Source organism: Indicator indicator, chromosome 8 (genome assembly GCF_027791375.1).
Source record: "Indicator indicator isolate 239-I01 chromosome 8, UM_Iind_1.1, whole genome shotgun sequence".
Classification (NCBI taxonomy): Eukaryota; Metazoa; Chordata; class Aves; order Piciformes; family Indicatoridae; genus Indicator; species Indicator indicator.
In genome coordinates this window covers 16,757,934-16,772,486 of record NC_072017.1, presented here as the reverse complement: position 1 = coordinate 16,772,486, position 14,553 = coordinate 16,757,934, and the positions used below count along the sequence as shown (strand labels likewise).

The 14,553-nt window shown below is 36.6% G+C and overlaps 1 protein-coding gene across 1 annotated transcript in view; it reads right to left on the bottom strand.

Annotated features, from left to right (window-relative positions):
- The window catches only part of GPM6A (glycoprotein M6A), a 41,821-nt gene extending 33,405 nt beyond the window's left edge, over positions 1–8,416 (bottom strand). Inside the window, exon 1 of the mRNA XM_054382806.1 lies at positions 8,383–8,416. Coding sequence (XP_054238781.1) covers positions 8,383–8,416 — 34 coding nt within the window. The remainder of the gene's footprint in view (positions 1–8,382) is intronic.
- Positions 8,417–14,553: the final 6,137 nt, after the last annotated feature.

Below are 14,553 nucleotides of genomic sequence, written 5' to 3'. Positions count from 1 at the left end.
ACCCTTCCAGTACTGTGGCAACAACCTTTTCTTTTTTTCCCCTCTCTGAGCCCATACAATGCTGTATATACCCTTCTTGCAACTCATATCCTTCTCACTGAACTGATGGTAGGCAGCTTTTCCATTCAGCAGCACAGGGCTTTTAATGTTCAGTGATGACTTTGTCTTTTTCTCCAGTGATTGTTAGACTATGAGAATTTACGTGTCATGCTTTTGGAGTAACTAATTCTGCATGCAAATAAACACAGAAAATCTCTTAAAAAATCTTCAGTTCTGCTTTCCCTTAATAATATTGTAATTAATGTCTCAGTATTTAAAAGCCTACACAATACTAGAAAAGGATTCTTCATTGGATAATCTACTGTCTAAAAGGCATAAAAATAAGAAATATGTATGGAAAATGTATACACTGATCAAGGACTACAGTGAAGCACATAGCTGCCTGATATCAGAGTTTATCATAAAATGCCCATTGCCACTTTACTATTTTCATAATGGAATAGCATCATAAAAAGCCTCAGGAAACAAGCAATGCTGTACACCTGTGAGCATTATATGAAAGAGTGAAAAGAGGAGGAAAGATAGTAGAGTGATAATGGAAATGATGTTTGAGGTTGTTAGAGCACTGAAACAGGCTACTCAGAGACATGGTAGAGTCTCCACCTCTGGAGTCATTCAAAAACTGCCTGGATGCCATCCTATGCAGTCTGTTCTTGAGGAACCTGCTCTAGCAGCAGCAGTTGGACTAGATGACCTCCAGAGTTCCCTTCCAACTCCATCTTCCTGTGATTCTGTAGGAGGGCTGGTAAAGTTAAAGATGAAGAAATAAGGTAGACCTAAATACATACTGGGACTATAGTGATAGCATTGTAACAGCTTTGGGCAGAGAGCTGGAAGAGAGACTATGTATAGATTTCTTTTTCACCTTCTGAGGCAGGCAAAGTGGAAGAGAGAAAGGTAAATGACAACAGAGAATAAAAAACAGCTAAAAATCTGAACTAGAATAAATTTTACTAAGTTCACACTCCCATACAATTGCTATATTTAATAGTGTGAGTGTTGTTACCTGGAAACAATTGGCTGTGTACTACCTCCTGAAGCAGCAGCACCACATCCACAAAGCCCAGTGAGAGCTGATGACACACTCAGATATCACAAAATACTTTTCTAGTAATATGGTCTTAGTACAGTTAAACAGTGTAATACAGTAAAACAGCCTAACAGAGTAAAAAAAAATAAGCATAATACAATAAAGTGATTAGAGACATAACAAGGTGAAATCCAAACAAAAAATTCATCAGAAACAAATATTTTTTTCCTAATCTTTTAAAATTGGAAAAAATAACAGATTTATAGTTTTTGAAGGAAAAGTGCTTCTCTTCCTCTCTCATATCAAAACTGTGCATCTTTATAAGCCTTTGAGAGAAGCTTTTGATAGTAGTATATTTTACCAATTCAGGACATTTTTACTCATAGAAACTTTATTGGAAAAAAACTCCTCCAATCACATGAAATTTTCAAATAATCAAGGTCATGTTAATTTATTCAGCTTTTCCCTAGGCCTACAACTTTTGTCTCTGCTACTTCATTAGTAACTCTAGAGGTTCCAGTGTTGTCAAATCAATTGAAAACCAGTGAAGCAGGACTAAGGTTTTAAAACAGGTGCACACCTCAGTCATACACCACACAAGGTAATGTGCTGTAGGTAACATTTGCTCCACTACTTTGCTATCAGCTGCTCAGAATGTGAAAATAGGTGTTTAATAACAGAACAATAGAAATGCTCTTTTGATTTGCACAATGATATTGAACCAACGGTTCAGAATGTGACTCATAGGTGCAGTGAGTGTATATGTCTGTGTGAGACAGGCAGTCATTCACAACTCAACACTGTCTTCACAAGGCATTTTAAATATACAGGCACAGAAATAATTACTAGGAAAAATGTTTAAAATTGCATGCTCCTTTGAAGTTTGTTTCTGTCTGCAAATACAGGCTTCAGTACTTTTCAAACAGTTCACTCTGCACAATAAGCCTCCACAAAGATCTTATTCAATATAATTCAGCATTTACTGCTTTTATTTTGCTTATGTTTACCAAGATTTTCCCTCATGTAAAAATCTAGACCTGCTGGGACCATGTGTTTTACATAAACCACAGGAAGTAATCTAAAGCACTGTTCTTTGTAGCTTTCAACATGAAGAACTGCACTGTCGTATTTGTGGGTTTTTAAAATGTTATTATATTTTTTAGATGTTATTATAAATCAATCCACAGAGAAAATATACTAATGAAACACATATAAGATGACAACACAAAGAATTCTATTTTACAGTGATTGAATACATGGATATATGCATATTTTACATGGCTATACTCAGCTGTCAAAATAGTGCACATTAACATTGCCTTATACATATATTTCCACTTTCCAGTCAGCAAAGACCTCATAGACAACTACCTCCATTTCTCTTAGTACAATTATTACTGTCTATATTAGAAATACTCTTGGTATAGATATATAAACTTTCACTTTGAAAGGCTTGCAAAGCATTCTTTATACAAGCAAATCTGCATACCCCTTCTAGCTTCTGCTGGTCTTTTGGGTACAGATTTTCTAATATATCTCCAAATGCCCCAGCCAGACATAAATAGATCTTGTCTATTTAGATCTTGAGCAAAACAAGAAATTGTCTACAATTGCCTGACTTGCTAATTATTCAAACAAATCACACTACAATTATAATTTCTTTGTGTGCTAGTGATATGTAGATTCTTTCTCCTCAGTGCAGATCAAGACATATAACTGACAAATAAAACACACTATTTCTAGCCAGTTCATAAAAGAAGATTCGAGACTTCACGTAGCATAAATCCGTCAAAGCGAAATTCAAACCAATGATATCAGAATCAGTTTCAGAATGCTCTTTTGCTTATGTTTTTTACATAAACTCTTGAGAAAGCCCATTCACTTCACATTTCTATGGAAAAATTAACATGGAGAAAACAAATACTTAAAAATGCAAAATCAAACAGAGAATACAGGAGGATTTTCTAATTTTGTTTTTTTCCTCTTTTCTAATGCATCTTAGAGTCGAACATGTAGGAAGATTACTCACAGATAACTATATCTCCAGTAAAAATCAGTACCTCAGAAGATCACATAACATTTTAATGGTATCTTTTCTTACCTTTCTGACATTTTTTTTTTTTCCAGCAGTAGACACCAAAGCTCAAGTAATATGTAAAAGAACTACATAAACTTGAAATGGAAAATAAAATAAGAAAATCTTATTTGCCTTCCATGCTTGGCTAGGCATGCATTTATTTCATATCTAAACTTGTACCACTTGTCACACAGCTTTCATGGCCAATCAACTCAAATAGATTTTCACAGACCATCATGATTTAGTTTTGAATTTTACTAAGCTAGCATTACCTTTGAGATGTCAAGCTACTTTTATGTAATATTTTAATTGATAAATACACCCATGATAACACATCATACTGAACAAAAAGCAACATAGAATCACTGAATTCTATGTTATCTAGATCTAGTAGCAACCCCTCCCCCCCCCAATTTGTTCATATGGTGTGACTTCTTGATCTGAAACTGTTCTTCAAAACATCAAAGCAGAGGAACAGAAATAACCCAGGTTCTTTGATGTTGTCCCATGTACAGAACACATAAGGCATTTGCCACGTAGTTTAACAAAGCTGCAAATAAATGTAAGCAACATTTGGGAATCAGTCAGTAAAGGTCATCTCTATGCTATGATCTGGAAAACCTATTCAGGAAGTGCTGCACACACATCGGAATTAACCAGCACATACAATAATTTCATCTTATCTGTCATTAGTCATGCTTCAGCAATACTCAATTGTGGATATATAAAAAAAATCATATTCTGTCACCCTGGACTGTATTATTTTATCAATGATTAAATAGATTTCTGACTTTCTCTGTTGCACCTAAGTAGCCTGCCAAAGTATTTGCTGAAGTTGGATAACTCTGTAATAAATGACAAAGATTGCTAGACATCATACGTTAATTAGCAGCTTTTGGCAGAATGCAGATCTAAGATACTGCGACGGCAGAAAATCAGTGACTTGGTAGCAAAGTCACATCATGAATCATGATCAAAGGTCTAGGTTTCACAGTGTGAAAGTCCATTTAAACTTTGGCAGAGGCTGTAAAACATCCCAAAGAGCTACTGCTCTGCAACTCTTTCCTACTCCATAACTCACCAACACAGAGAAGGTACCTTGAATTGACTGGAACTACTTTTTTACAAAAAATGCTTCATCATCTTTGCCAGTCAGGAAACCAGATTTCCTCTTTAACAGGCAAGTAAATGATCATCCTGCATTCTGTGTGCTTCCTTTGAGGTATTGGTGTCACCTTTCACAGTCCTGTCAATTGTAACTCTAACAAAGAAATAATTTAAGCAAAAACTCCTGACTGCACATCTCACAACTTGTCAAACAAATGGGATCAGTTACTATTTAGGTACCTACACAAGGCTCCATTTAGTAAGGTATTGAGCATGTGCTTGACTGCAAATGTGTCTTGTCTCATCAACTTAAAATCAAATTAACACTGTACCTTCAGTAAGAATATGAGGCAAATAGCTAGAACTAGATGACATCATACCACAATTATTTCCAAGTTGTTTAACCCCATCTAATACCTGAATTAATTGTTTTCTAGGGTAAACCTCTGTAAAAACTTTTAACTTGCACTAATTTACTGAGAGGAAGCAGTATCTTTCTGGTTTACTTTTTTTTTTATTAGTACTTAGTGTTCCTGGACCCAGAGAGAGGAGGTGGGTCCAGGAACCCACCTGAGTATGGTGTTAGGCTGTGAACTGAGCATAAGAGGGAGTAAATCATCTCTGCTGTCCTCTCACCTAGTCAGCACAACTGTTTGGCCATCCAAGTGACACATGTAAAATTGCCTGAGAAAGACATTTCTTGGGAGCTAGAGTTGGAAACAGAAAACAAGAGCTGCCCTTTAATTCTGGATTTAGTTTAGCAGAAAACACAGCTCTAATATTCCCTAACCCTGAGTAACAAGTATGATTTTGTTTACATTTTGAAATATAAACAATCAAACCACCTCATCTCATCAGTCATATTCCATCCCAGTGACCATGTTAGAAGTTAGCTCATAGCTGGTAAGAAGAGAGATATATTACTGCATTAAGAAGTCACAATTGTAAAGGTTGAATTACACTTTGAAAGTGGAATCTATCCATTAATAACTCAGATCAGGATTTTCTCCTACAGCTAAATCAATGGATTCTATTAAATTATTTCTTTTACCTGTGTAGCTAATTTTTTCTTTTCCAAAAAAAGGAAAATGGGTATTATTTGGAATACCATTTGTAACACACCTGTCATTAGGAGTTCTGGGCAGATAATGAGCCCCTAGCAAGCCATAACTTGCTAGATATAGAGTTCAGCCTATCCCTAAACCACCAGAGCACAAGTAAAGGTCTCTGGTCTTGAAGAATCCACCATAGAAATGTGATATAAAACACTCCCTATCTCCTTGTACTTTTGTTCCTGACAGCCACCATCTTTTCTGTCATTCTTTATTGCTGTATTGTAAAAGTACCTGCAAAACCTACTAAGAATCAGACTCTAGTTGTCTGTGCTATAAAAGGAACAATATAAAAATGGACATGACCTGGCTTGGTCTTTTCTTACCAAATTTTAGACACCAGTACACATGACATATTTCATGTTTGTATAAGAAATTTTACATATGCAGCATTTATAAATGCCCATGATGTTTTCGTTTATTCATGTGCAAATGGGTAATGCTTTCTGGTGAGAGAGGAACTGATTAAGAGAAAACGTTAGAAGGAGCTTTTGTATTTGCTTGAGAAGATTCACTCTTTCTACAGGCACTGTTATAGGGTTATAGCTTGAAAAGTAAATGAATGTAATTCTTCCAGTCAAAGTATTAATTAAAATATTTTATGTATACACACCTTTGAAATAAACTACAAACACAAATGGACACTTATATTTATGGGACATTGATGATTGTGGCAATGTACAGAAAATTGTGTTGTGATTAGCTGTTATAGACTCTTCAGTACATTAGGTTTATTGCTGTTTAATGAGACAAAACTTAATCTTGCAGTTAATAAGTATTAAAGTTACTGACACAGAGCAGTCACTGCCTGAGATACAAATCAGTCAGGCATAACACAGTCAATCTTTGTAATCTGGCTGATTTAACACAGACAACATTTGTTAGCCTAAAAACCACTCTAAAGCTAAAAGGTCAAGAGTGAAACACAGGAGTTGCACAAATGCAATACAATGAATTCAAGCAGTTTGTCTGGCACATGTACTTTATCATGTATCTAAGATCTGTACATTAAATAAATTTACAATTCATTGTTGTTAACAAATAGATTAAAACATTGTATCAATAATGCATAGATGATGATTGAAACTCTTACAGATGTTTATGGTTTTAATCTGCTGGAAACAGTAACAGTTTGTAAGAAAACTAATTCTATGCAATATTTAGCACTCTCATTATAAATTACAGTTTTGTGTAGTTAACACTCAAAAATAATAAAAATACAACTGGAAGAAAGTTGTGAATACTTTGATCTCAGGAAATTTTCCAGCAGGTGTGCAGGACATAATGGCAAGTAGTATATGAATAAATTACCAAATATTCAGCTGCCTTAAATGATCTCTTTTGTATTACAAATGTTTCCATTAATGAAGTAGGGTGTGTAGGTTGTATAGCTGTTAGCTGATAGCAGTAGAATTCAAGAACTCAAAAATCTTGGGCTCTTAGATATGGTAACAATCAAAAATTTCTTTTACTGGACATTACATATCTTTATTCAACCACATATGCATCTTCTGATCCTATGTCCTCCTGTCCTCCTGCACTTTTATCTCAAAGGCCTCTCTGACTTCATCTGCTCCCTTATCCTCAGGCTGTCTACCATGGCTACTCTTATTCCATTGAACGTCTCTTTTCCTGAGATACAGTCAAAGCAGATAGTGTCACTTGTTCTGTTCAAAGCGGAGAGAGAGAGAGCTCGTGTGCTTTGAGGGTTGAGCAGTGAGAACAGTGTTGCCTCCCTCCTCTCTCCCCATCTCTAACTACCCAATTCCAGCACCCCTCTCCAAGTCACTAAATATATTCCTTCATGAAACAGACAAACAGTTTGTTGTATGCATTATTACCCAAAAGGGTAGAATAACTACAACTAAGGTAGCAAAACAAAACAAAACAAAACAAAAAAGAAGCAAGGAGCAATTACAGAAATCTTCAGTCTGAAATGTTGAATATTCTGAATATTTCCACCTGAAAAAAACAAACCAAACCAAAACAACAAACCCATTAATTTATCAATAGGCAGTTTTGTAGACACAAATAAAACAGAAACAAAAGTGCCTGCTAGTGAAATTAGAATAAACAGTTTAAAGGTATCCTTTCCTTAGAGTAAATTTACACATCCACTTTTCTCATTTTTAATAACTTTAAAGATAAGCAAAATCTCTGTGAACCTACAATTGTTAGTGATTTAAAACTACCAAGATCTCAAGTTTTTTAAAATAAAAGAACTATAGTAGCCAACTTCTATCAGCTTCAGAAAGAATAGGCATTTAAAGCTCCCACCAGATTGAAACAGCTTTTATTACTGACTCCAGTGGCAACAGAAAAGTCATCAACCATTCAGTGAAGAGACAATTTTTGTAGTACAGGAACGAATAACTCTATCAAGGAAAACCACTCCCAACCAGACAGATTAGAATCTAGTGAAGGACCAGTCTGCATTAAGCATGCTTTTCATTTTCACCGTCTATATAAAATGGAAAAAGTATTCATTCTCATATGCTAAAATAGTAAAATAAATTTACAACTAATATATGAGAGGCAGACAGGAAAATTACATTTCAAGAACACAGACTCTGAAATCATATTTTGTATTACTCTTGTTCAACTATTGCTTTGTTATGATAGAATGTTTTCTTTCTAGTTTTACACAGGTTCATATAAGATATTTAGATATAATATTTTCATTAAAGTTTATAGTTTAGACAAAACGCCATCTATATAGGATGCTGAAAGTTAATTATAAATCTCTATATGTTTTCTACTTCTTAATATCTTTTCTAATCCTTCATGTTTTGTTTTGTGTTTTTTTGCCACTAAGTCTTTCTTCAATTTATTTTTTTCTTAATGTTTCACAGAATCACAGAATGTTAGGGGCTGGAAGAGACCTCAAGAGATTATCCAGTCCAACCCCCCTGCCAGAGCAGGATCACCTATACCAGATCACACAAGAACTCATCCAGGCAGGTCTTGAATATCTCCAGAGAGGGAGATTCCACAACTCCTCTGGGCAGCCTGTTCCAGTGTCATCCTCATAGTGAAATAATTCTTCCTCCTGTTTTCATGGAACTTCCTATGCCTCAACTTCCACCCATTGCCCCTTGTCCTGTCATTGGGCATTGCCAAGAAAAGCCTGGCTCCATCCTCTGAGCACTCACCCTTTACATATTTATAAACATTAATGAGATCACCCCTAAAGTTTTCTCCAAGCTAAAGAGCCCTAGTTCACTTAGTCTCTCCTCTTAAGGAAGATGTTCCACTCATTAATCATTTTTGTGTCTCTGCACTGGACTCTTTCAAGCAGTTCCCTGTCCTTTTTGAACTGAGGGGCCCAGCCCTGGACACAATATTCCAGATGTGACCCCACCAGGGCAGAGGAGAGAAGGAGAAGAACCTCTCTTGACCTACCAACCACATCCCTTCTAATACAACCCAGGATACCATTGGCCTTCTTGGCCACAAGAGCACATTGCTTGTGCTCTTCCATCCATTAGAACCCCCAGGTCATTTTCTCCTTCACTGCTCTCCAGCAGGTCAGTCCCCAACCTATACTGGCACATGGAGTTGTTCTTCCCCACTTTACACTTGCCCTTGCTGAACTTCATTAAATTTCTCCCTGCCCAGCCCTCCAGCCTGTCCAAGTCCCACTGAATGGCAGCACAACCCTCTGGTGTGTCAGCCACTCCACCCTGTTTGGTGTCATCAGCAAACTTGCTGACAGTGCACTCGGTGCCCTCATCCAGGTCGTTGATGAATATATTGAACAGTACTGGTTCCAGCACTGACTCCTGAGGGACTCCACTAGATACAGGCCTCCAACTAGACTCTGTCCCACTGACCACAACTCTGTGACTTCTTCCCTTCAACCAGTTCATCAGTTGTTACGTCCTAGTCATGTTTCGGAAGACTGCTGCTTTACATTAGCAGAATGTTCTACTAATTTTGTGCTTTCTTCAAGCCTTTGAACTAGAAGCAAGACTTATTTTCTTAGCTAGGATAAACTGAAGGATGATAAAGTAATAGGGTAACATTGCAAACAGTTTTTTAGAGCACAGAATGTGAAATACAATGACTATGTATTTCCTCCCAGAAATCTGTTAGGGAACTACATTTAAGACAGGTAGTGAAAAGGCAAGAAAACCTCTGTGAAAGAGCAATAAAAAGTGTGAAACATGCTAAACAATAATAGTAAAACTGCCATTTAACATTTTTTATCTTAATTCTGACAAACAGCTACACATTTTTTTTAATCATCCATTATGACGCCAAACAAGACCAAGTACAAGAAGCCAATATACTTCCTACACAATCTAACCCTTACCACAATTGCATAAATACTGCAACTTACAGTTGGAATAGCTTTTTAGAAAGAAATGAAGTATTAATTTATGGATTTCAAATGGTACAGAATGAAACATACCTACAGGTGATTTGTTCTAAATATGAAATTACAAGACAGCATGAAAATCATCAGCATACTGATAACCACCAGTTGAATTTTCCAATGCTGTAAGGGTGAAATGCCTGCAGTAACTGACTATGATTTATATTTGCTCTAGAATCTTTTATTGTTACTACATTTTTTTCCCCAAATTCCAAATACCAAGAAAAACACATGCCAGTCTCAAAATAAGGAAGCATTACCTAGAAGCCACAATCCATGATAACTAGCTTTCATTTATCACATATCTCATAGAATGGTTTAGGGTGGAAGGGACCTCAAAGATCATCTGTTCCAACACCCCTGCCATGGGCAGGGAGGCTTCTCAACTAGACTTGGTTGCCCAAGGCCTCATCCAATCTGGCCTTAAACACCTCCAGTGCCTCACCACCCTAGTACTGAAGAACCTCTTCCTAAGATCTAGTCTAAACCTACTCTCCCTCATTTTAAAACCAATTCACCTAGTCCTGTTGCTTAACACCCTCATACAAAGTCCCTCTCCAGCTTTCCTGTAGGCTTCCTTCAGGTATTGAAAGGCAGCTACAAGGTCCCCCCCTAGAGTCTTCTCTTCTCCAGGCTGTACAACCCCAGCTCCCTCAGCCTATTCTCATAGTAGAGGTGCTCCAGCCCTCTAGTCATCCTTATGTCCTTATCTGGACTTGCTCCAATATCTCGATATTCTTCTTATGATGGGGACACCAGAACTGGATGCAACATTTGGTGTGGTCTCACAAGAGAGCAAAAGGGAAGAATCCCCTCTTATGACCTGCTGGCCCCACTCGTCTTGATGCAGGCTAGGACACAGTCTGCCTTTTGGGCTGCATGAGCAGACTGTCAGCTCATGTTGAGCCTCTCATCAGTCAACACCCCCAAGCCTTTTTCTTCAGGGCTGCTGTCAACCCACAGCACACAGCCTGTATCTGTGCCTGGGGTTGGCCTGACCCAGATGCAGGACCTTGCACTTGGACTTGCTGAACCTCATGCACTTTGCACTGATCCACTTCTCAAGCCTGTCAAGGTCCTTCTGGATGGCATCCCTTCCCTCAAGTGAATCCACCACATAACACAGCTTGGTGTCATCAGCAGACTTCCTGAGGGTGTGCTCAGTGCCACTGTCCATGTTGCTGACAAAAATGTTAAACATCACTGGACTCAGGACAGACCCCTGATGAACTCCACTTGTCACTGGTCTCCACCTGGACATTGAGCCATTCACAACAACTCTTTGAGTGCCACTGTGTAAGCCAGCTTCTTATCCACTGAGTGATCCATCCATCCATCAAGTCCATGCTGCTGGTCTGCTCTACAGTAGGAGAGCTCTGTAGTGCTTCACAGTTATGCCACTGTGATGGCATGCTGTCTAATCTCACAATTCACAACCAGAAATATCCACCTTCCTGTAAATTATTTCACTGAAGTCGTTCCAGAAAAATAAATTAAAAAAAAAAACAAACCAAAAAGCAAGAGGCCAATACAACATATTTAGAAAGAAACCAGAGATATAATTTTAAAAGTTCAAAAGACAATTTTACTAAAGTATTATCACAGTGACAACAAAGTCTTCTAAATTCTATTTATAATATGTAGGATTTATATAGGATATTCCTTACCTAAAAAATTTGTAGTTATTTTATTATGATTCAACAAAGAATATTTCCAGGTAGTGTGCTACTTGGTCTTTAAGATACAGAGTGTTTCTGTCATACTCCCAAAAGGTTTGAGTTTAAAAGCTTTTTAATGTACTACATTATCTGATTAAATATATTGGTGATTTAAAGGAAAGTCACTACAGAAAGTGAACAACTGTTTTAGGAACACATAGTTGTGATTACCATACAAATAAAAGACACTTTTCTTTCTGTACAGCAATGACTTTTACCTAACATTGCTGTTATAGGAATGGAAGAGCTAACAGAAAACATGTAAATTTTTACACTAGAAGTCACAATAGTTGCAAACCAATATTATTTTTTTTTTAAACTTGAAGCTGTCAAAAGTAATCCATTGCAGCCTTTGTACACTTAATTTAATTAGGCTAGCACAGTTCTCTCCAGAAGTAAGCCTTTTAGTATTTAAAAAAGGTCACAGTCTCAAGAAGACTTACTGAGCTCCTGTACAGCCTCTTCATTGCAACACACTGCTAAGAGCAATATATTTTACTGCTATGAAATAAAAAAATGTAAAAGGGAAAAGGTCAACAGACAGAAAGGTTTGAGACAAAAAAACAAACCAAAACAAAGACAACAACAGTTGCAAAAAACCCCAAACTCTTAATGTAAAAGATATGTATCTATTAGTACCTTCACCATGCTTACAGATATCTATTTATATAATTTCATTTAGATTCAATTCTGGGTTGTTGTTTAAAAATAACTGAAGAATTTGTCTTTTCACATGTATCAGGTTTTATGTCTATGGCAATTATATCTAGGTGTCAGTATACAAAATGAGTCCTCCTATCTGACATCTCATGTACACCTTTGCAACCATGACCTTCAGCTACTTGGTCTAGTAGGACATGTCTTTGCCATGCCAGGGTGGTTAGAACTAGATCCCTTCCAATCCAAAACATCTGATTTCTCCAAGCACACACCTTCACCATGTTTACATGGGAAATTCCTTGTTTACATGAGAGAATAAAGCCATGTTGCAGCTGTGTCAACAGCTGCTGCAGTGAGGTAAGAAGCCACAGACAGGATTCTCACAACTGAAATAGAGAAAATTTTGAAAATGGAAGAATCACTCTGGTGACCTAACGTCCCTACACTCTTTACCTGCATCTCTGCAAGTAAGGGATCCATTTATATTGCCTGCCACTAGACTTCTTTCTGAGGTAGTGGAGGAGCTACACAGGCTGGCAAGAAGGAACTTTGACTACCTTTAGAGGCATTTTGTACAGTGATTTCATGCCCTCATCTCAACCACCCCAGAAAACACTGTTCCTTAAAAACATTCTCTTGGAAAGGAAATTACAATTTTCATAGTTTTTTCCCTAATATTCTTCTTTTTTTTAATGTTTTAGCATTTTTAATTGTACATCTGAATGCAAGCTTTTTTTCTTCTATAGCCATTCTTTATATTAAAGAAGATTTAAGTAAGGCCAAAATTAAAACAAAATACACACAAAAAGTTTTTTATAAAGTCAAGTAATTTCTCTCCATTAACAATTTATAAAAGAGACTGAAATTTCAAAAATTCATCAGTTTCAGGACAGAAAAGTTGTAATGAGTGCCCAGATGATGCTTGTCATATTTTAAGACACTGAGAAAACAAGACAGGAACAGATTTTCATTCATTGTGTAATTATTCATTGTTGTTTTTCTCTGATAACATCTAAACAAAGTATCAAGATTAAGATAACCTTACCAACATGCCTCTTGCATCACCTGTTCTGCCTGAAGGTGCCTGGAGAGTACTGAACATTTCATTTTAATTACCTACATTATTAACTGGATAACAGACAAGCTTATTCTGATTCACTTGTCAATGTGTGGACTACCTCTTCTCTGAATGTGCAACAAAGGAGAGTCCTAAATATTGTATAGGAAGGTACTCAAGGATTCAGAAGACAGCTGTTCTGAAGACCACATTCTCAATGTATGTGAAATGAAACAGATTAAACACTTAATTTTAAGTGAACTCTAGCTATTCTGATCAGATTTCGACAACACTGAAAGCATATTAACAAGCCAAAGCACACTATGCCTAAAAACAAAAATGGAAGTTAATGGCATTCACATTTTGATGAGAGGTTCCACCAGATGTCATAGAAGAGAACAGAAACCAGGATGTAAGCTTTCTACTTACATTTTTGATGTGAGAATTTCCATTTGATGAACAGGATATTATCCAACATGTAAACTTAAAATTTTTTCTTAGGTAAGATGTGAAATGTGCAAACTGCAAACAACTCATGCATAAAATGCTATGGTAAAAATCTTTGAATTACAGTTACTTTGCTGATAACATTATAACACTGTTGGTATGGGTTTATAATGCTGTATGCCGTTTCCCTAGTTTGCAAGAAACATCCTTTACTATTTCTTTATTACACATAGCCAAATCTAACAGTGCCTGCATGCAGAGGAATGCATGAAAGTTCTCTCCAAAGCCTTTGAACTTTTCACTACATTAAGATTTCAGAGCTGTGCATACTGCAGGAAAACATCATCAGGGAGCACTATGCAAACTGCTCTATCTGCTACTGTAATAAACTATAACTGAGTTTAATTCCACATGCTGCTGATAAATCTTGGAAATTTCCAAAATTGTGTCCAGATCACTGTTAGTCACTCCACTGCATTTAAAAAAAAAATAGAATCTGATATTCGATTCCATCTTAATTCAGGGAGCACATAAGAATGGTAATACGAAATCTCAAATAGGTTTTTGCCAATTGGTTTTCAATCATAAATTAATTGTAATCAGGCCAGCTTACAACCACTAACAAAGGCAATGAGAATTCATCTCCCGCCAGAATTCTGCTTCCCCATTTCTCAGAATTCATTGAAAGAGATGATAGGGGAGAAAAATTTTAAAAATCGATTTACAGTAAATTATTCACTTGTACAGTTCACAAAACTCTCTGCACTGCAAGTAGAGTTGCTTTTAAAATAGCTAGACAATTCCTGGTGGGCAAATCAGTGTTGCTGCATGATGCAAGGTAAAGGAGGTAGCTGTGCACTTACTGAGTTTATCAAAGGGTAAATATTTAGAGTACCACCACCAAGAT